Source organism: Herpailurus yagouaroundi, unplaced genomic scaffold (assembly GCF_014898765.1).
Source record: "Herpailurus yagouaroundi ecotype Mexico unplaced genomic scaffold, PumYag 139, whole genome shotgun sequence".
In the NCBI taxonomy this organism is placed as follows: domain Eukaryota; kingdom Metazoa; phylum Chordata; class Mammalia; order Carnivora; family Felidae; genus Herpailurus; species Herpailurus yagouaroundi.
In genome coordinates, this window is record NW_024412394.1 from 49,176,405 (window position 1) to 49,199,842 (window position 23,438).

Consider the following 23,438-nt stretch of genomic DNA (forward strand, 5'->3'; position numbering starts at 1 on the left):
TGAAGCTCCACAAGGATGAGAACACTCGCAAGGAAAACCTGGGGAGCTATGAGTGGAACGATTCCCAGAGCTCACCCAAGACTGAGTATTACTCCAGTTCCCACCAGCAAAACTAAGGAGACCCCAGTGAATATACCAGCAATTCAGCAGAGATGCCGTGCAAGCTACACCTCAACAGGGAGGCTAATCTAGCCCTACAGTAAAGGTTACTCTGGAATGACCTTAAAAAGCTTGAAAAGATCAAAATGACCTTTCAAGAGAGCAATGTAGGAAGATCCTGAACTCACCTCCTTCCATGGACACACTGAATTGATAGCTATCTATGGAAAAATTTCCTCCAAAAGAACTCTAAAGTCTGGCTGAGTGATGACTACACACCAGACAAATGGGAGGAAAAAAAAAAAAAACAAAAACCAAAAAACAAAAAACAAAACACTGAAGCAGGGAAGAGTGGCTAGGAAATAATCTCGCCATAAACACTACCCCCCCAGCATAGTGACCCACAACTGGAAAGGACCTGAAAACCTGCAGCTTCTTACGGAGCAAAAGGTTTGAATCCTACATCAAGAATCTCAAGTTCTAAAACATGTACCTAAAAAGCAAGCCCTCAAAAACATCTATCTTCTAAAATAAACAGAGTTTGGGGCACCTAGATGGCTCAGTCAGTTAAGCGTCCAACTCCTGATTTCGGCTCAGGTTATGATCTCGTGGTTTGTGAGTTCAGTCTGTAAGTTCAAGCCCCGTCCTGGGCTCTGCGCTGACAGTGTGGACCCAACTCCCTCTCTCAAAATAAATAAACTTTAAAAAGAACACATTTCCCTAAAAATACAATGTAATACAATAAAAATAAAAATAAAAATAAATAAAAATAAAAAGCAGCAGAGCTTGCATGCCAAGACTGTGATCCCAGAAAGGGCTCATATACTCAGACTCATCCCAGGGCCCAGCTCAGAGGAGAAGTCAATCCCACCCAGACTTCACCTGCCTCTATTAAAGAAACAACCTCCTCACGGTTTGTGGGATCAAGCCCCACACTGGGCTATGCACTGACACTACAGAGCCTGCTTGGGATTCTCTCTCTTTGTCTCTCTGCCCCTCCTCTCTATTTCTCTCTCAAAATAAATAAACATTAAAAAGGAAGAAAGAAAGAAAGAAAGAAACAAACAAACAAACAAACAACCTGAGGGGCAGGCATCTAATATAACACATCATCCTAGAGCCTGCTGGGCGCCATCTTTGTCCCCTTCCTTTGTAGTGCTCCAGAGCACCAGCACCTCCCAGAGCTTTTTACACAAGTCTGGAGCCCTAATTTTTACAGCTACTACCCAGGGGACACCTCTTGATCCTCTGGCTCTGGAGGCCAGGAGAGCTTGAGTTCCTAATCCCATGGGACTGTAATAATCAGTGTCACCCAAAAGGAGACAGAATTGATAAATTCTACCAAACATTCCAAAGGAGTAAGTATTAATCCTTCAATCCTTTTCAAACTCTTCAAAAAAAAAAAAAGAAAAAAAAGAGGGAACTTGCCCAAACTCCTTTTATAAACTCAGCATTACCCTGATACCAAAACCAGACAAGGATGCCACAAGAAAAGAAAATTACAGAGGCACCTGGATGGCTCAGTCAGTTGAGTGTCCGACTTTGGCTTGGGTCATGATCGTGCCCCACATCAGGCTCTGTGCTGACAGCTCAGAGCCTGGAGCCTACTTCTGATTCTGTGTCTCCCTCTCTCTCTGTCCCTCCCCTGCTCACGCTCTCTCAAAAATGAGTAAACGTTAAAAAAATTTAAAAAGAAAAGAAAATTACAGGCTAATATCACTGATAAACAGAGATCCAAAAATTCTCAACACAATAACCAGCAAACTGAATTCAACAATACTGTGAAAGGAGCATATACCACGATCAACTGGGATTTATTCCAGGGATGCAAGAATGGTTTGACATCTGTAAATCAATGTGATATAACACATTAGCAAAATGAAAGATAAAAATCATATGATCATTTCAATAGAAGAAGAGAAAGCACTTGACAAAATTCAACATCCATTCATGATAAACTCTTAAAAGTGAGTATAGAGAGAAATGCTTCAACTTAATAAAAGCTCTATAAGATAAGCTCAGAGATACCATCATACTTAATAATGAAAAGCTGAAAGCTTTTCCTCTGAGATCAGGAACAAGATAAGAATGCCCACTCACGCCACGTTGTTTAACAGAATATTGGAAGTCCAGGCAGGGCAATTCAGTGAGAAAAGTAAGAGGCATCCAAATTGAAAAGGAAAAAGGAAAATTGTGCATATTACATAATACTATATACAGAAAACCCTAGGACACCACAAAAAAAAACCCTGAAAATAAACAAAATCAGTAAAGTTGCAGGACACAAAATCAATACATACACAAAAATTCATTGTGGTTCCATACACTAATAATGAACTATCAGAAAGTGAAATTGAAACAATCACATTTACAGTTGCATCAAAAACAAAAACAAAAACAAAAACAACCTAGGAATAAATTTAAACACGGCGGTGAAAGACATGTATGTTGAAAACGGTAAGGCATTAATGAAAGAAATTGATGAAGACATAAATGAATGGCAAGATATCCCATGCTCCTGGACTGGACACATGTTATTAAAATGATCATACTACCAAAACAATATACAGATGCCATACAACCCCTATTAAAATTCCAATGGTATTTTTAACCAAAATAGAACAAACAATGCTAAAATTTGTGTGGAACCACAAAAGACCCCCCAAAAGCCAAAGCAATCTTGAAAAAGAAGAAAGCTGGAGGCATCAGACTCCCTTATTTCAAATTATATCACAAAGCTAAAGTAATTAAAACAGCATGATATGGGCATAAAGACACACAGATCAATGGAACAGAAGAGAGAGCCCAGAAATAAACCCACAAATATGTCGCCAATTAATTTATAACAAAGGAACCAAGAATACACAATAAGGAAAGGACAATCTCAATTATTGGTGCTGGGGAATCTGGACAACCACATATACAAGAATAAAACTGCACCACTGTCTTATACCATATACAAAAATTCAAAATAGATTAAGGCCTTGAATAAAAGACCTAAGCCACAAAACTCCTAGAAGAAAACATAAATGGTAAGCTCCTTAACATACGTCTTGGTGATGACTTTTTTAACATGACACCAAAAGCAAAAACAAACAAGTAGGACTACATCAAACTAAAGAGCTTTAGCACAGCAAGGAAACCCATCAACAAAATGAAAGACAATCTACTACTGAATGGGAGAAAATACCTGTAAGTCATCTATCTGATAAGGGGCTAATATCCAAAATATATAAATAACTCATACATCTCAATAGCAAAATTATATACAAACCCATTAAAAACTGGGCAGGGGATCTGAATACACATTTTTCAGACTTTTTAAAAAATTTTTTTAATGTTTATTTTTCAGAGAGGGAGAGGGAGAGAGACAGAGAGAGAACGAGCGGAGGGAGGGGCAGAGAGAGAGGGAGACACAGAATCTGAAGCAGGTTCCAGGCTCTGAGATGTCAGCACAGAGCCCAATGCACAGCTTGAACGGATGTTTAATCGACTGAGCCACCTAGGTGCCCTTTCAAAGACTTTTAGATAGTCAACAGGTACATGAAAAGATGCTCATCATCATTAATTATCAGGAAAATACAAATCAAACCCACAACAGGCTATCACCTCACTCCTGTTAGAATGGTTATTATCAATAAGAAATAACAAGTGCTCACAAGCATGTGGAGAAAAGGGAACCCTTGTGTACTACTGGTGAGAATGTAAATTTGTGCAACTACTATGGAAAACAGTACAGAAGCTCCTCAAAAAATTAAAAATGGAACTACCATACGATCCAGCAATTCCACTTCTGAGTATTTATCCTAAGAAAATGAAATCACTAACTTGAAAAGATAATGCACCACCATGTTCACTACAGGGTTGTTTGTTATAGCCAAGATATGGAAACAACCTAATTGTCTTTCCACAGATGAACGGATAAAGAAATTGTAGTGTATATACACACACAATGGAATATTATTTAGCCATAGAAAAGAATGAAATCTTGCTATCTGTGACAACATGGATGGACTTCAAAGGCATTATGCAAGTGAAATAAATCAGAGCAAGACAAATATCATACGATCTCTTTTATATGTAGGATAAAAGACCAAGCTTATAGATACAAAGAACAGACTGGAGATTGAGGGAGCTGGGGAAAGAAATGGGTGAAATGTTTCAGTTTTTTTAAATTTTTTTAAATGTTTTTATTTATTTTTGAGAGAGAGAGAGAGAGCAGGGGAGGGGCAGAGAGAGAGGGAGACACAGAATCTGAAGTAGGCCCCAGGCTCTTAGCTGTCAGCAAAGAATCCAATGCAGGGCTCGAACTTGTGAACCGCAAGATCATGACATGAGCCAAAGTCAGACACTTAACCGACTGAGCCACCCAGGAGCCCCTCCTTTTTTTTTTTTAAGTCTAAATAGGCGAAATAAAAATATAAGATCAAAATTATCCATAAACAACTTCATTGCCTACCACAAAGTCCAAAATTCTTTTTTTTTTTTAATGTTTATTTTGTTTTTGAGAGAGAGAGAGACAAAGAAGAGAGGGAGGGAGGGAGGGAACGAGCACGAGCAAGTACAGCAGGAGAGGAGCAGAGAGAGAGGGAGACAGAGTCCGAAGCAGGCTCTGCACACTGAGCACAGAACCTGATGTGGGGCTTGATCTCATGAACTGTGAGATCATGACTTAAGCCGAAGTCAGACGCTTAACCGAATGAGCCACCCAGGCGGCCCAGTCCAAAAGTCTTTAAAGAAATATAGTTGACCCTTGAACAACAAAGGACAAGGATGCCACCTCCTCCTACAGTCAAAAATCCACATATAACTTTTGACTCTTCAAAAACGTAACTACTAATAGCTTACTGTTGACCAGAAGCCTTATGAATAACAATTAACATGTTATGTACATTGCATATTATATGCCATATTCTTAGAATAAAGTTAAAGACATTTATACGGAAAATGCATTTACAGTACTGTACATATACTTATTGGAAAAAATCCACATGTAAGTGGACCCATGCAGCTCAAACCCATGTTATTCAATATTCAAGGAGCAACTAACAAAAATGCAGCAATAAGCACTAATTCAAAATTCACAGCATGCAATCAAAATTACTTGACACACAAAGAAAACATCACTCATAACCAGGAGAAAAAACTCAACAGAACAGCCCCAGAAGTCATAGATGATGAAATTAGCAAAGATGTTAAAACAGATATAAAAAAGCAGAAGCACTTAAGATAAATTGTGAACACGAGAGAACTAGAATATATTTAACAGTCATACACCTTCGTACTAATGTTAAAAGATATATTTAGAAAGAAAGAATATTTTTAACCAAAAATAAAAGAGTAGACTGTTTTAGACTCACCTTTCCTCACTCTATTAGTACCCTTAAGAAATGACTCAGTATGAAAGTGAATCCTAAATAAAAACCTGTATTTAGAACGAGCTGTGAGCATGTACTCTAAATATTTAAATTTTAGGGGTGCCTGGATGGCTCAGTTAAGCACCTAACTTTGGTTCTGTGAGTTCGAGCCCTGAGTCAGGCACTCTGCTGTCAGCACAGAGCCTGCTTCAGATCTTCTGTCCCCTTGTCTCTCTCCCCCTCCCCAGCTCACACGCACATTCTCTCTCTCTCTCAAAAATAAATATTAAATGGATAAATATTTAATTTTTTTTTAGAGTTTCTGTGTCTCTGAAGCAGGCTCCAGGCTCCAAGCTGTCAGCAGAGCCCAACGTAGGGCTCCAACTCACGAACTGTGAGAACATGACTTGAGCCGAAGTCAGACACTCAACCAACTGAGCCATGCAGGTGCCCCTAAATAAATAAATATTTAAATTTTAGCTGAAAGATATATAGAAGCACAGATATATAGATTCAAGGCTTTACAATCAGAGGATCAGATCCAAGGTCTAGTTTAACCACTTTGTAACTTTAAGACATTGAGTACGTTACTTAACCTCTATGAGCACTGATTTCTGCAAGCATAGAATGAGGATAGTCTTTTTTTTTTGTAATGCAGTGGTGTTGTGAGGCTTTAAATGCAAATAGTTAATATAGGAGTTATCTCCCAGTAGGAATTCATATCGCAATGGTGAGTTTTACAATATAAAATATATACAAAATAAAATATATATTGTAAAATACGTATTTAAAATATACATAAATTAAAATATATACAAGTAAATACTTTATATACCTTATAATTTATATATAAAAGTAAAGTACTTTATATATATATATACATATAAAGTAATGTACAACTCTACTAAATACCTCTAACAATTAATTTGAGTGAATGAGCAAAGAATTTCAAATTCAAATGATGGGCTTGAATTCAGAAGTAACAAATCAAACCAACAATAAAATCATTTTCTTGCCTAGCCTAAGAAAGTAAACTATTTGACCCACAGCCATGGATACACTGTTTATAGAGATAGAACAAAGGAGTCTCATTTCTTTATCCCTAAGGAATGACTTTGTAACCAGTTACAAAAAGGCTCTGGAAATAACAGATAACAATCATAGTGACAGACACAACCGAAGAGCCTTTTAATCTTCCCTAAGGGCATATGCTCATCACTACACAGAAAACTGCGCCACAAAATGAGAGAAGTTTCCATGTTATCTGCAGAATTTCTACCACTTTCTATATGAAATTAATAAAGACATACTAACGATAAATCTAGACTTCTATTCTCCCATTTAAAATGCTCAATTTCTTGGGTTGCATGGGTGGCTCAAGTCAGTTAAGCATCCAACTCTTGATTTTGGCTCAGGTCATGACCCCAGGGTCATGGGATCAAGCCCCAAATCAAACTCCATGCTGACATTGAGGAGCCTGTTTGGGATTGCCTCTCTCCTCTCTCTGCTCCTCCCCTTGACAGACTCAAGCGTGTGTATATGTGCATGCCCACTCTCTCTTTCAAAGTAAATAAATATTTTTTAAAGATAAAAAGTAAAATAAAACAAAATAAATTTTATTTTAAAAATAAAATAAAATAATTCTCAGGAGCGCCTGGGTGGCTCAGCTAGTTGAGCATCCGACTCAGCTCAGGTCATGACCTAATGGTTTATGAATTCGAGGCCCGCATCAGGCTTTGTGCTGACAGTTCAGAGCGTAGAGCCCGGAGCCTGCTTTGGATTCTGTGTCTCCCTTGCTCTCTGCCCCTCCCCCGCTTATTCTTTCTCTTTCTCTCAAAAATAAATAAAAACAAAACAAAACAAAATAAAATAAAAATAAAATAAAATAAAATTCTCAATTTCTTAATTACTTTGTTTTTAAGCCAAGAAAAATACAACCAACTTTAGATGCAAATGATTTACCATTATAGCTGATCACATACAATATAAACTATCAAACTCACTAACCAATTTCTTTGTTACTTTTGCTTTGCTTAGGATCATCAATTCTGAATTATTTTACATCAGCTTCATTTTACTTTCTAAAACAAAGATTTTCAAGTTTTGTTAATAACTATTACATTAATAAAAAATTGCAGACATTACATTACAAATGTATTACTACCTATATATGGACACTATACGCACAATACTATGTATCTGATACACATCCAAACACACATACCTGCCTTGGAGTAGGAGTTGATTTTATTGTTGAGTCTCTGCATAAGCAATAATACTGCTTCCAGCTTGTTGACAATCTCCATCGTGATACCTTTACCACCATCTCCAAGACACTTGGGTTTGTAAGTCAGAAGGAAATGACTCCAGGCTCGCAGCACTACTTCTGCGTCGTCAGCACTGATAAGGAGGCTGTCTCTTAAAAGTGCCCTTACAGTGCCTTCCACCTTTTCTAGCAGCTGCCTCCATGGCCGTATAAGATCAACCTGCAATTTCCAGAGCACAAAAACTCATCATAGCCACTGGCCAGAGTCAAATGAACACTCCTTTAAATTAAAAAAAGTGGTTGGGGGGTTGGGGTAGGGGATGCTTGGCTGGCTCTGTTGGTAGAGCATGTGACTCTGGATCTTGGGGTCATGAGTTCGAGTCCCACATTGGGTACAGAGATTACTTAAAAAAAGAATAATCCTATTTGTACTCACCAACACAAAAGACCATCAATCAGACCATGGCATTACAGATGTTTTGCCTGCAAATATGAAGGCAGACCATTTACCTGCTCAAATCCACCTAGAAGCTCCGTAGTGTCCATTGCACTGTTCATAGCCATGATCTTTAACGTGTGACCAGTAAGGTGTGCCAGGAGCTGCACCAGGCTGGTCTTGCCCACAGAGGCTGGCCCCACAAGGATGACCATCCAGCTCATCTGCACACACTTCATAACTGACTCCAGAGACTGTAATGATTGGTGCAGGAGAGACAGTGGATGGCGAGACAGGAGAGGAGCGTAACTGCCACGGGAGAGGACTGAGTAGCCCAGCTGAAAAACACATGCCAGTGAGGTTTTACAAGTGTGCCTAGTAGTGGGAGCAGAGAAAATCATAGAAAATTATAAAAGAATAGAGGATTATCCTGCTTGCCTCACCTGAACATCATAGGGAGTGATGTGAAATAGTCTGGTTCCCATGTATGGGCTGGAATTTGAACTAAACACATTCTTGAATACAGCAATGACCTAAATGAAGATGATAATACAGTCAAAACACAAATGATTTCACCAAATTCTGAGCCAAACCTTCTAGAAGACATGAACAGCAAGAGAGGTCATAAAACTGAGTGAAGACTAGTCACAATTTTCCTATCATTTTGATTTTTCTCTTATAAAAAGGATAGATAACATTTATTTAAATCTTGAAATGAAAGTAAACTGGAACTCAAATAGTAGTCACCTAACCTCAAACTATTTGGGATTCCCGTGAGAATGCCCCATAAATTAAAGCCATGGACACTATTGCAAATCTACAGATGAAAAATGAATCTGCTTTCACCATTCAAGATACCACCTAAAAAGAAGTAGAAGAGAATAAAAGTCTGAAGATTATGAAGAAAAATGACCATTTCTTAAGCCTCTACTAATGTACTGACTATTATAGTGGGTGCTTTCAACAGGTTATTCCTGATCCTCATACCCTTGCAAAATAGGTATCATTTATGCTTTACAGATATGGATAATGGGATTCATGAGAGTTACAGGATTTGTTCATGGTAATTGATTTTAAATCTTGAGGTGGCAGGGCGTCTGGGTGGCTCAGTCATTTAAGCACCCGACTCTGGCTCAGGTCATGATCTCATGGTTTGTGGGTTCGAGCTCCGCAGTGGGCTCTGTGCTGACAGGTCAGAGCATGGAGCCTGCTTCAGATTCTGTCTCCCTCTCTGCCTCTCTCCTGGCTCACATTCTGTCTCTCTCTCTCAAAAATAAAGAAATATTAAAAAAAAAAATCTTGGAAGCCAGTTTCATCCCAAAACACCATTTTAGGTTTATAAATATTTACATAGAATGACACTCAAAGTTATCTGATTATTTACATTCATTTATCCCTCCCTTACCAGAAATATGATTAGAAAACTTTCCATTAACCTTACTTATTTGCTGGGTTTCTTCTTTTTAAATTTTTTTTTTTAATGTTTATCTTTGAGAGAGAGAGAGAGAGAGAGAGAGAGAGAGAGAGAGAGAGAGACACACACACACACACAGAGTGCGAATGGGGGAGGGGTAGGGAGAGAGGGAGACACAGAATCTGAAGCAGGCTCCAGGCTCTGAGCTGTCAGCACAGAGCCCCAAGAGGGGCTCAAACTCACAAACCACAAGATCATGACCTGAGCTGAAGTCGGACGCTTAACTGAGCCACTTATGTGTCCCTTTGCTGGGTTTCTTCTAAAGAGGAGTTGGGGCAGGAGGGAAAGATATGGGTGTGTAAAATACACTAATTTAGCCCAGAGCAGCAGGAAAAATTCCAGCCACCCAAAATATGTATACAAAGCTGCATACTTCTAACAAAGCAATACTCATATTAATCATCATACACTGGACTAAAGTCAGAAAATAAAAATAACAATTATTATAAAATAAGTCATAGAAATAGAATGTACAGTATAGTGACTATAGTTAATATAATACTGTATTACATGGAGTACCTAGGTAGCTCACTTGGTTAAGCATCCAACTTCGGCTCAGGTCATGATCTCACTGCTCTTGAGTTCGAGCCCTCATTGGGCTCTGTGCTAACAGCTCAGAGCCTTACAGCCTGCTTCAGATTCTGTGTCTCCCTCTCTCTCTGCGTCCCCCACGTCCCCCTCATGCTCGCTCTCTCTCAAAAATAAATCAAAAATAAATAAACATAGGGGCACTTGGGTGGCTCAGTCAAACATCTGACTCTTGATTTTAGCTCAGGTCATGATCTCATGGTTAGTGGGTTCAAGCCCCGCATCAGGCTCTGCACTGACTACAGGGAGCATGCTTGGCATTTTTTCTCTCACTCTCTCTTTGCTTCTCCCCTGCTCTCTCTCTCTCTCTCTCTCTCTCTCTTAAAAATAATAAACTTTAAAAACTAGTAAAAAAAATTTTAAATAATAATACCATATTATGTATTTGAAAACTACTAAGGGAACAGATTTAAAAAGTTGTCATCAAAAGAGAAAAAGTCTTGGGGCGCCTGGGTGGCTCAGTCGGTTAAGTAATGTCCAACTCTTGATTTCAACTCAGGTCATGATCTCACTGTAAGGCTTAGCACTGGGCTTGAAGCCTGCTTAAGATTCTCTTACTCCTTCTCCCTTTGCCCCTCCCCTGCTAGTGCACATGCATGCATACTCTCTCTCTTAAAAATATCAGTAAATAAATAATAAATAAGTAGATAGATAAATAAAGCCTTTTGTAGCTGCGTAAGGTGACAGATGTTACCTAGCCTTATTGTAGTCATCATTTCACAATGCACCCAAATACTGAATCATTGTGTTGTACACCTGAAACTCATGTTATATGTCAATTATACCTCAACTAAATAAATTAATAAAAGAGTTTCAGAAACATTAGGAAAAAACTGTAAAGATAAAATCATTATCAGTACCAAACATTGACGAGTCAAAAAGCAGCATAGGAGAAAGTGCTCCTGTCACATATTTCTGGGTCCAGGTGATTTCTGAGCTTATATTTCCCTCCAAGGCAGAATATAATCTCATCTCCCTGACAGTCTACCAAAATTAAAATTAAAAATGCTTTCACAATGTAGTTGGTTTAGTTTTATAAAGTCAGACTCAATTTACTCAAATTCTTCCAGCTTTTACAAGTCTTTCTCCTATTATTATTTTTCACTTTTTTGGGTGTGTGAATTACAATAACTGAATTAGAAAGTGATGGAAATCTTCCACACTCTACAGTAACATACTATCTGAATAATATCAATTATCCAAAAATTGGCCAGTGTCTGGCCACAATAGATATACTATAATTTAGTTAATGAATGAAGAAAATAAAATACCAGCTAATAGTATATGAATTATATATAACAGAGTTGTAAAAAAATAAAAATAAAAAAATACTGGGTGAATATTTTGTCTTAATATACTGACCAAAAGCCACTTGCACATAATGAATGAGTTAACATTTAGCTACAATGGCGATGTAGAAGTGCTGGCTCTACTATTTACTATAGGTGATACCCCATGACTAAGAGCATTGGATCCTCACTATTCAGAGGTCATGATAGTGCCTCCTACCTGCAGCTATTATGAGTATCTTGTGAGATCAGACTTTAAATACCACAAGGCAAAATGAACACATTATTAGTTTATTAGGCTAGGAATTCTAGTGTTACTCCATTTACGAAGGGATATTTTTATTGCCAATGAGATACAGAATACCCTCTTATAGATCTAATTATATTTTCTAGATAAAATACTTTGTAATTCAAAGTTTATTTAAAAACAGAAAACCCTCCTTCTCTACTTGAGTATCACCTATCTCCTCCTGTTTCTCTCCTTTATGCCTAGAAAGATGAAGACCTAATTCTTTTTTTTTAATTTATTGTCAAATTGGCTTCCATACAACAGCCAGTGCTCATCCCAACAAGTGCCCTCCTCAATGCCCATCACCCACTTTCCCCTCTCTCCCACCCCTCAAGGACCTAGTTCTTTATTACTGGAGGGCAATATTGCTTTAACAAGGTTTGCAATATTTGGAATTCAGATGGATAAGCAAATTGTATACTCAAAAGCAAACTAATACATCACGCAGAAACTTAGAAAGGTGCACTTTGAGATTTTGAAGTCGGTGAACATCTGGTCTGTTTAATTTTTAAATTCTAAGCAGCTTTGGGGTGCCTGGGTGGCTCAGTGAGTTAAGTGGCGGACTTCAGCCGAGGTCATGATCTCACAGTTCGTGAATTCGAGCCCCACGTCGGGCTCTGTGCTGACAGCTCAGAGCCTGGGGCCTGTTTCAGATTCTGTGTCTCCCCCTCTCTCTGCCCTTCCCCTGCTTGCATGCGCTCTCTCTCTCTCTCTCAAAAATAAACATTTAAAAATTAATTAATTAATTAATTAATTAATTCTAAGCAGCTTTACTGTGTTGAATGTTATGAGTGAGTATGCCCTTTCTCTCTCTTAGGAAGAAATCAACTTTCAGATGGAAAGAAACCCAAAGAATAGTATGAAACTCACCTTTTCCTTGTCTTCCTTGGTTCTCATTCTTTCACCATAGACCAAAAACACATGCTGACCAGGATCATAACACCCGGGGGACTGGTCAACCAGCATCAACTGACACCAGCGGAAAAGGTCCCGAAGGTTGAATTCCCAGGGTCCTCCTTTTTGCCCCCATTTCTTTTCAACAGTCACTTCGTGATCAATCTAAAAAGAAAACACTATTATTGGGAAACATGTCCCACTGGTAGGCACTGTATTAAGTACTATAAGGCATGCATAATCTGAAACAGAAATTAGCAGGTTTGATACAAATGTCTCCTTCACCCAACGCAGACATCTAAACCAGAAATACTCTCTGAGCATTAACCTGATATACAAAATAGATCTGAATTACTATAATCCTCAGATGATTAGTTTATTCCACTAGAAACTGGGACAATTCAATGTGCTTTATTTTTAAAAAGACTGGTAAATGTGATAGTGTCCCACGATGAAATGATAGTTCAATTACAGCCATCAAAACAAAGAACAGTTAATACAAGTAGGTACTTACTTGGTTGTTGAAAGCAACCATCTTCTTAACAATATTTTTGTCAATGGCTGGAAACAGAGTACTGGCAATGAATTCCATGTCAACTACTGTAAGGGGATCCACAAAGACCTACAGAATCCAAAAATAACATGAAGAAAGGCTATAGCATCTCTTCACCAAACACCAGAAATGACTACCACCTATGATGCAAAGTTTTTATTTAACACCAAGGTATCAAACCTCATTTTATATATAAAAATTCAGTTACAGAAATCTATTTTTTTGCATTTTAACATACAGAATCACATAAAATATTTTAAACACTTTACACAGAGGTGTTGGTAGTGTTATTAGCTCCACTCTACTGAATTAAAGAAAAAAAAGATAACATACCACTTTTTTAAAGTATATTTTTTAAGTATATTTGTTTTTTTTTTTTTAATTTCCTATCATTATGTAATAATGCACTCAGAATTCTAGATGGTAGGGCATATGAGCAGTTACTTCAAAATCCCTTCAACTTTTCAATATATTTGATATTTTTCATAATAAATTATTCCGAAAAGATACTCTAATTCTTAATTGTCAACAGAAAAGGACATTAAAGAAAGCTAACATCTAGGGCCATTTACAAACCTCTAGGCTAGTCAAAATTTGGCAAATAAATGTTAAAACAAGTAAGCATACATACACACAACTCCTATCTCTGTAAATGAGAATAAAGGCAGTAAGAAAACACACCAAATGTTAATAATGATTGACCCTTATATGGAGAATACTGGATTTTATTTTTCCCTTTTCTTTAACTACAATGCATTATTTTCATCATTAAAAAATCTCAATGTTTTGGGGTGCCTGGGTGGCTCAGTCAGTTAAGCTTCTGACTTTGGCTCAGGTCATGAATGACCTCACGATTTGTGGGTTTGAGCCCCATACTGGGCCCTGCACTGACAGTTCAGAGCCTAGATCCTGCTTCGGATTCTGTGTCTTCCCTCTCTCTGTCCCTACCCCGCTCGCACTGTCTCTGTCTCTCAAAAATAAATAAATATTAAAAAAAATTTTTAAAAACTTACATGTTTTCATACATCACACAGATACCTAGAAAGGTCAAATACTGGCCTTTATCCTGAGCACAGTAATAGAAATCTTAGAGGAATGGTGACCTTACTCTCCACTAACTGATAACACATCAGGTCCTCTAGGACTTAAAACAAAGGGACTCACAGCAGGAGGGAAGTGATGATGGGAACTGGATGCATTAGTATTTGTCATATAAAGACATGGAATTGAGAAATACATCATTAAACTGAAGCTCTCTCATTCTTATAATGAGCATCCTAATAGCTACATGCCAGCAGTCTTATCACCCCCAACACTCCACCTTTGGTCTCCATGGCAACAGCAAATCTTACCTGAGTGAATCTGTTAAGGAAAGATCTTGGCAAGCCCTTCCTCCCACCTCCTTGTCTAAAGGGATTCTGACACCCAAAAATCTTCGTCTTTTCATGCTGTACTTGAAAGCTCATTCCTAACTCAGGAACATAAATTTCTCCTCGGTGGTCAAAACAAGCATTGAGTCCTTCCAATACAGACTGAGAAGCCAGGTTGAGCTATTTGAAGAAAGTGCACACATTTATTACATACACTGTATAACTATAACAAAAAGCAGAGGAATAATAGGCACAAAAGTAGAATAAGTGTTATCTTCAGGAGGAGGAAGCCAAGTATATTCATCTTATTATTTCATATATATGTGGTAGAGACATCTGAAGGATATAAACTGACAGTAACTTAAGTAAATTGAATACTCAGACTGAATTTTTAAAAAAGCAGTTAAAATCTTCTCTAAAATTACACTGTATCCACTGTATTCACCTATATGGACCCATCCCATAAATCATAGCTTTCAAAAAAAAACATGCCAACACACAGATCTCACTTTTGCACTCTGAGATCTTTAAAGATGAAGACAGCTCTCTACATATTTAAAAAAGTATCTTTCCCAGAACAAATACTGACTGAAATCTCCAAATGGGCTTCAAAGTCATGATATAAACCACATTAATGGATAGACATAACTAACTTCCACTAAGAGTTTTGTGAACAAGAACAAATACAAGGAGTTTCTGTGCCAAAAATGAAAATAGCTGAATGGAGGTCTTCAGATGCTGACTTCAGAGCTCAGGGATGTGAAGTGTGATAGTTTTTAGGTAACATGGACAAATTCAACTGGGAAAATGTGAAATCAATAAAATGCAAATGGACCAGAAAAACCCAGACTATATTATACCAGAATTTAAAGTATCATGTTTATAGAAGCACTCAAAAGCACAAATTCCACTGAATATTCCCAAACAGGTCAAGTTCTAAAAGCTGCTCTTAAATGGGACTGCAGTCAAGAATGCCTTGGGTACCTAGATGCATTTCCACCCAGTAGGAAAATGGTCTCAAGCCTTAAGCTTTAAAACTAGGCATTTTTTCTTTTCTGGCTAAAGAATGTAATACTATCAGACATCTTCTAAAAACTGAGGTGGATGGGTGGTCCACATGACAGCTCCTTCTCCTTAATATCTCCTCCATGGTAAGTAAGCAGCAGCTCAGCTGAAAAGAAGTACCACAGTCTGCCCTCCAGCTTCAGATTCCAAAGGAATCTTGTGACCAGACACACTGGCCCACAGTCTTAAATGTTTTATTTTTGTGCATCACTTTTCTCTATCTCCAGTGCCTGTCAGTCACTAAGATCCAGCATTTATCACAGGTATCATGAGGGGCTCCATTCTTCTACTCATTCATTTATCTAACATACACATGTACCACTGACCGTTTTCTCAGCATTTTTTGTATGTCTCTTAAGACAACTTAAGAGACATGGGTGCCTGGGTGGCTCAGTCAGTTAAGGGTCCAACTTTGGCTCAGGTCAAGATCTCACGGTTCATAAGTTTGAGCCCCGAGTCAGGCTCTGTACTGACAGCTCTGAGCCTACTTCTAATTCTGTCTCCTTCTGTCTCTCTCTGCCCCTTCCTCACTCTCACTCTTGCTCACTGTCTCAAAAATAAACATTACCAAAAAAAAAAAAAAAAAAAAAAAAAAAAAGACAAGAGATAGTTTTTCTCTAGTAGCTGGCTTACAAAAGCCGGGGTTTGTAGCTTGTATACACAGGGGCTTCTATATGTGCTTTGTGATAAGTGACTTTTCTCATTCTTAAAAGAGACCATGAAGGATTTTTCTTCATTAGAGAATTTGTCTTTACTAGCAAAAAAGCATGACAACCCACTGAGATATGCCCTAGAAACAAGAAAAGTACAACTGCTCTTCCCATTGTGACCCTATACTTGGAACAACAAACCTCTCACCTCATCCAACACAACCCAATGGCCTGCCTTCAGAGCCGCCAGCAAAGGGCCATCCCGCCAGGCAAACTCTCCTCCCTTGCCACCTTCAACAGGTAGATCTGCTCCAAACAGGTCTGTGATGTCCTTTAAGAGGGGGTAGAAAGGAGGAAAACATTACATTAAAAAATTTACTAGATCCCAAGACCTTAAGTCTAACCTGATAAATTCTTGAGCCTTATGCTACTTTTCCTTTTCATACCCACCACAACAGAACTAATCAACCTAGCACTCTGTACCAGGAGCCCAAACATGCCCTCAAAAACCTTTTTGTCACAATACTGCAAGTATCAATGGACTGGAGTTGGAGCTCTATATCAGCAGTTCTCAACTGTGGCTATACTTGGAAATTAATTAGTGAACTTTAAAGACAAAAAACAGGGGCGCCTGGGTGGCACAGTCGGTTAAGCGTCCGACTTCAGCCAGGTCACGATCTCGCGGTCCGCGAGTTCGAGCCCCGCGTCGGGCTCTGGGCTGATGGCTCAGAGCCTGGAGCCTGTTTCCGATTCTGTGTCTCCCTCTCTCTCTGCCCCTCCCCCGTTCATGCTATGTCTCTCTCTCTCTCCCAAAAATAAATAAACGTTGAAAAAAAAAACTTTAAAAAAAAAAATAAAAAAAATAAAGACAAAAAACAAAACAAAGACCAATAACAACGTCCAGGGAGTCTCATTTGTCACCTCTTGTCCCATTATTTCCTAAGACTGTTTAAAGGCCATTTTATTTCTACTAATTTTTCCCTTTTAGAAATGACAAAAAACAAGGTTATAATATACACTGAATTGGGTAACTATTGCTCAAAAGACAACTAGAATAAAGCATCTAGAGGGGAATAAGATTACAGATATCAGCTATTAACGAACCTAAAAGCAGACTTAATTTGAAGGTCATGTTGGTGTGGTCTTTACCACCATGAAATATCTGAGGTACGGAAAATGTCCTAACTATTTCTGAATAAGAAACTCTATAAACAGATACAAACATTACTCCCTACACTCATCCTCATCAGCTGTAGAATGACTAAGCTTACCGTCTGTTCTGACAAGTTGATTCGAACAAGGATGTTGCCTGAAGCCTTTGCTAATGCTGTCACCAAACTTGTCTTGCCCACACCAGGAGAGCCCTCCAGGAGAATGGGTTTATTCAATTTTGTAGCTCTTAAGAGCCTCTGGGCATTCATAGCAGTGGTGCCTGCACTGAGTGCATAGTCAGCAATATTATTCCTGTGAAGGACAGGTCCTTAAGTAGAGAAAAGAAAAGCCACATAGAAGATGAATATCAGCAAATCATATATACATGTCAAGCCAAGATTTTAAGAACCTACCAAGCAGACTTTCAGTCAGTGAAGTACCATCTGTGATGAAAATGCTCAACCCTATTTCAACACTTCACCACTTTTAGATTCATTAACTGCTTTAAAGCAATAGCCAGCAGCACACGTTCTTCAACTGTGCCTACTACTCAGATCTCTCCAGCTCTTACACCTATGCATATACTTAGGTCTATGCATACATACATAGGTCTTACTGCAAGCACACTTTTCCTTTCACAACCTACACCTGGAATTACTTCAAGTACTTGTACGATTTACCTTTATAAATTGGTATCTTCCTAAAAATCAAGTGTATGCTAGGTGTATTGGCCACATGGTTCCATATAGGCAATTTCATCCAATGTTTTTATGTCACCAAGACAATTCAGGATGCATCTTTAACCCATAATGTAACTATAATGCAGGCTAATAACAGTTTTATAGGGCTTAACATCTGTACTACTATGTCTCCTGGAATAAACTTTTCATATACCAATTTGGAGGGCTAGGAAAACATCTATTACACCTCAGCTATGGAAGCAGAAGCAAGGACCACTTCAGTCCCATGCCACTAACATATAGCTCCTACATGAGAATTAAATACTATGACAATGACTTAGGGAACTTAAATCATTGATGCACCACCAGGGATGAAGAGTAGTACTGAAGAGGGAGAGAGAAATGGGCTATACTCCATTCGGTCAGGTACCTGGGCTGATTTTGTTCACCAATGAACCCCCAGTAACTGCCACTCTATGCATTTCAGACACTCAACAATTATTAATGTAGGGAGGGAGGAAGGGACAAGAAACAGATGACCCTGCTAGACAAGCAACAATCTTATTCATTCATTCATCCATTCACTCCATCAACAGACATTTTCTGAATGCCTGGGATTGCTCATGTCAGGTGCCAGGGAGAGGAAGATGAGTGACCCAAGTCCTCAACAGTTCACAAAACTGTTTTTGTAAGCAGGGATGAGGGTCATCCTCATGATGATACACCCTGGGCTGAATTATCACTATAGGAATGCTCTGGTTTTAAGCACCAAATAAAAAATAAATGCATTTTATAAGACATTTTATTCATAGATTAAAAACTATACTTTCCCCTATTTTTACGTGCCAGTTATGTATTTTTAATCATTCATGCAATTATGATTGGTTATGCCAAGTCAGATTCTAATTCAGATAACTAGTTTGAAAATAATCAGAAGTAGGATACACTAAAAGTCACAACAAAAGTGAAGTACCCATGATCTACAAGAAGAGAACCTTCATTTATTTAAAATCATTCTTACCCCTTGGTATAAAAAATGGATGAATTCCCCAAAGGTTATCTATTCCAGTAAATTCTTTGGCCTTGAGTCTGTCATAAATCTTCAATTCATTTTTCTGACACTCTGTAAGTCTCACTATTTTGGAAAGTTTCTTGATTAGGAATTTCAGACATTCTTTGCGAGCCAAGAGAGCTGTACCAAACCCTGAGGAAGTTACCCCTAAAATAGAGAGGATCAGACCATCAAACAACAGTTTGACACCAAGCTTCCCAAATATGTACACATCAGGAGCTCTTGGGCAGTTTCCAGGGGAAATTAAACCTTAGCTGAAGCATACCCAAAATATGATTGCTAGTGTAAATAGTCCAAAGGCAAAAGGTCTGCCCCTCCCATCCCAATAATTTACAGATTAGCAGCAGCTTATTCAGTAAAGCACCATGTACTCCATGATAAGTCAGTCTGGAGGAAGGAGTAATTAATGTGGTACTAGTGATCATTTTGGTTTATATCTCTAATCTTCACTGTTGAAAAAACAGAACTTAGTGAAATTTAAGAAATTGTAGTACACTTAAAAAAAACTAAAGGATTCAGGCCCATTCAATATAAATGACTATTCATGTTAAGAATTACCCAGTCCTCAGTCCTTTAGGAGCAAGGACATTTCCAACAATCTTCTTTTTCTTCATAATCACTTATCACTTCACATTTACCAGTTACCCTGGACTATAATCAATGTGAAGCTTCAGCCTATCTTTTACATCAACCACCTCTCAAAAAGAGTAAAAAGAAAAGAAAATCTATTCTGGGTCTTGGAAATGCTAGAGTTAAGTGATTTTACAAAGTATCTGGATCAGAGGTCAGAGGTTTGGGCTTATTCCATTTCTTTCTCCCCACTACCCTAACCTCCTTGTCCCCACACCAGCTAACAGACAACATACCTGAACCTATTCCATCTATGTACACCAGGCATGCAGCATGGACAAAAGATGTCACAGTGGAGATGGTCTCTGGCCGTTTCAAAGCAGCTTCCTCCCCCATTGTGTTCATGAAGTTAACCCAGGACAGGATATCTCTGATACTGACCACACACCTTCGGCCAAATTCCTGGTGGGTCAGCCATTCAATGAAATCCAGCATCACCTCAGCTATGTCAGCCCCTAAGACACAAGGAAGTAAAAAGCAATTTGGAACTGGTTGTAATAAAACACTACAAAATAGGGGTTTGTAATGGAGGGCCCAGAAATGGCCTAAAAGAGGTCTGTGTTTCATGAGATTATATGCAAATTTTTGTGAATGTACATTACTGCTTTTTCTAAGGAGAGGGGGTCCATAGCTTTACTACATTCCCAAGGGGTTCATGAATAGCATACCATACCTACCAAAAAAGAAAAATCACCTTGAGAATTACAGCCTAAGATGGAGCCCTGAAAACTACTCAAAGAAAGTATTCATTTGGTTCCTGTTCAGATACAATTTTTAAGTTAAGACACAATGATTTTAGAAAATACATAAATTTTATTGTATTTTAAACTGATCCACTGGAATGGGGATGCCACATTTTCAGTGGCATTTAGTTCAGGCTTTTTCTTTTATTAAATTGATGCATCCCTCAGAATTCAGCAAATTAGAGGATTCATAAATTTTGTTCCATGATTTAAGTTAAAGTATTCTAATTATCACAATTTCATATTGTAAAATATTTGGAAATAAAATGCTTCTTAAGTAATGTAGATTTAAAGCAAAGACAATTTGTGGTGTCCGGGTGGCTCAGTTGATTAAGTGTCCTACTCTTCATTTTAGCTCATGATCTCACAGTTTCCTGAGTTCAAGCCCCATGTCAGGCTCTGCGCTGGGCATGAAGCCTGCTTAAGATTCTCTCTCTCCCTCTCATGAGGGCTCTGTCCAAAAAAAAAAAAAAAAAAAAAAAAAGCAGAGCAAAGCCAAGCCAATTAAATTTAGTAAGGCACTTTATGGAACTTCTGAAGCCAACAGTAAACATTTATCTAATAAGTAGGAATACCAAAAATGTATTTTAAAAAAAGAAAATATGATGAGGAGGAATCATCACTGCTATAATATAAAGTAGACCATTCAGCAATAGGCTTCAAGGCTACACTGCGAATTACTTAGAAAAAAACTAGCTACAGAAAAAAAACACAAATGTTTACAAGATGTAATTGACAATTTGATCCATTGTTAGAGGGGAATTAAACCATCACTATTGAACAGAATTTCATTAGCTAAGGTAGATGGGTTCATATAGGGATTTTTTTTATAACAAATATTAAAAGGTAACCAAATATAGAAACCCATGTGAAAAATATATAATAATAAATGCTAATGTGTAAAATGACTAGGTTGGCTCAGTTGAGCATGCAACTTTTGATCTCGCATGCTCGTGCGGGATCATGAGTTTGAGCCCCACATTGGGTATAGAGATTACTTTAAAAAATAAAATAAAATAGGGGCACCTGGGTGGTGCAGTCGGTTAAGCGTCCGACTTCAGCCAGGTCACGATCTCGCGGTCCGTGAGTTCGAGCCCGCGTCGGGCTCTGGGCTGATGGCTCAAAGCCTGGAGCCTGTTTCCGATTCTGTGTCTCCCTCTCTCTCTGCCCCTCCCCCGTTCATGCTCTGTCTCTCTCTATCCCAAAAATAAATAAAAGTTGAAAAAAAAAATTAAAAAAAAAAATAAATAAAATAAAAATAAAATAAAAATAAAATGATTGGCATTTTAAAAAAATGTATCATAGAAAATGCTCGTCACTAATAAAGAAAATGAAATTTTAGCTTATTCATTAAAGTTACAAGGATAAAACAATGGATTTCATTATATTTAGAAAAAAAAAGAAAACTCCATGTTAAACTATCCCAAGCATGCACATTTACTAAGCTGCTGGTAGAATTATGATTGGGACCATCCTTCTGGAGAGCAACCTGGCCATAACCAATGAGAACTATGAATTTCCTTATTTCCACTTTTAGAAATACAACTCAAGGAAATAATTCTAAAAAATGTCATTTTAACGAAAACACAGTATCTTTAGATGTACTGTCGTAAGAGTGTGAGACTAAGAAAAGCCCACATGCCCTTCAGAGGTCATTAAAAAAACAAAACAAAACAAAACAAAACAAAACAAAACAAAACAAAACATTGACTTAATGGAATCTTTTCTGCTTAATTCATACTGTGGATGTATAGATAAAATTACTACTATAACTTGTGAACAAAAGTCCTACAGAAAGTAAGTAGAACTCAAGGGTACTTATATTCTTATTTAGATAATGCAGTAAGTATATCTTGAGTATTCTCAGCAGGATCAGAATTCAATTCAGAATTCATAATTAGTTGAAATATTAGATCCATTAAATCTTATGTATCTTTATAAAGAAAACCTGGAGGGGCGCCTGGGTGGCTCAGTCGGTTGGGCGTCCGACTTCGGCTCAGGTCACGATCTCATGGTCCGAGAGTTCGAGCCCCGCATCGGGCTCTGTGCTGACAGCTCAGAGCCTGGAGCCCGTTTCAGATTCTGTGTCTCCCTCTCTCTCTACCCCTCCCCTGTTCATGCTCTGTCTGTCTCAAAAATAAATAAACGTTAAAAAAAAAAAAAAAAAGAAAACCTGGAAATAAAATCTTTACTTAGTTTCCCATTTTATAAATTTTTTTAACATTATTTTTGAGAGACAAGACAGAGCATGAGCAAGTGAGGAACAGAGAGACAGGGAGACAGAGAATCTGAAACAGGCTCCAGGCTCTGAGCTGTCATCACAGAGCTCAACGCAGGGCTCAAACCCACAAACCATGAGATCATGACCTGAGCCGAAGGTGAACGCTTAACAGACTGAGCCACCCAGGCATCCCTCTAGTTTCCCATTTTATCCTGCACAGTTTTTTGCCCTTTTTTAAAAAGTTTATTTATTTTTGAGAGAGAGAATGAGAGAGCGCATGGAGAAGGGGAGGGGAAGAGAAAAAGGGAGAAAGAATCCCAAGTAGGCTCTGTACTGTCAGCATGGAGCCTGATGCAGGGCTCGACCTCACAAACAGTGAGATCATGACCTAAGCCAAAATCAAGAGTTGGATGCTTAATCACTGAGTCACCCAGGCGCCCCTATACTGCAGTTTGTGAGTTCGAGCCCCGTGTTGGGCTGTGTGCTGACAGCTCAGAGCCTGGAGCCTGCTTCGGCTTCTGTGTCTCCCTCTCTCTCTGCCCCTCCCCTTCTCACATTCTGTCTGTCTCTGTCTCAAAAATAAATAAATGTTAAAAAAAAAAAAAAAAGG

General features: G+C 38.2%; 1 protein-coding gene and 1 long non-coding RNA gene across 2 annotated transcripts in view; one reads left to right on the top strand and one right to left on the bottom strand.

The window, feature by feature from the left end:
- Nucleotides 1-23,438, bottom strand: part of MDN1 (midasin AAA ATPase 1) — a 174,773-nt gene that overhangs the window by 73,027 nt on the left and 78,308 nt on the right. The window contains exons 34-43 of the mRNA XM_040474169.1: nucleotides 20,101-20,319; nucleotides 19,184-19,381; nucleotides 17,602-17,810; nucleotides 16,539-16,661; nucleotides 14,598-14,795; nucleotides 13,207-13,314; nucleotides 12,669-12,857; nucleotides 8,602-8,691; nucleotides 8,233-8,496; nucleotides 7,681-7,942 (exon numbers count right to left, since the gene is read on the bottom strand). Coding sequence (XP_040330103.1) covers nucleotides 7,681-7,942; nucleotides 8,233-8,496; nucleotides 8,602-8,691; nucleotides 12,669-12,857; nucleotides 13,207-13,314; nucleotides 14,598-14,795; nucleotides 16,539-16,661; nucleotides 17,602-17,810; nucleotides 19,184-19,381; nucleotides 20,101-20,319 — 1,860 coding nt within the window. The remainder of the gene's footprint in view (nucleotides 1-7,680; nucleotides 7,943-8,232; nucleotides 8,497-8,601; nucleotides 8,692-12,668; nucleotides 12,858-13,206; nucleotides 13,315-14,597; nucleotides 14,796-16,538; nucleotides 16,662-17,601; nucleotides 17,811-19,183; nucleotides 19,382-20,100; nucleotides 20,320-23,438) is intronic.
- LOC121029782 (uncharacterized) overlaps nucleotides 16,561-23,438 on the top strand; it is a 22,597-nt gene continuing 15,719 nt past the window's right edge. Inside the window, exon 1 of the long non-coding RNA XR_005789888.1 lies at nucleotides 16,561-16,649. This is a non-coding gene — a long non-coding RNA (uncharacterized LOC121029782). The remainder of the gene's footprint in view (nucleotides 16,650-23,438) is intronic.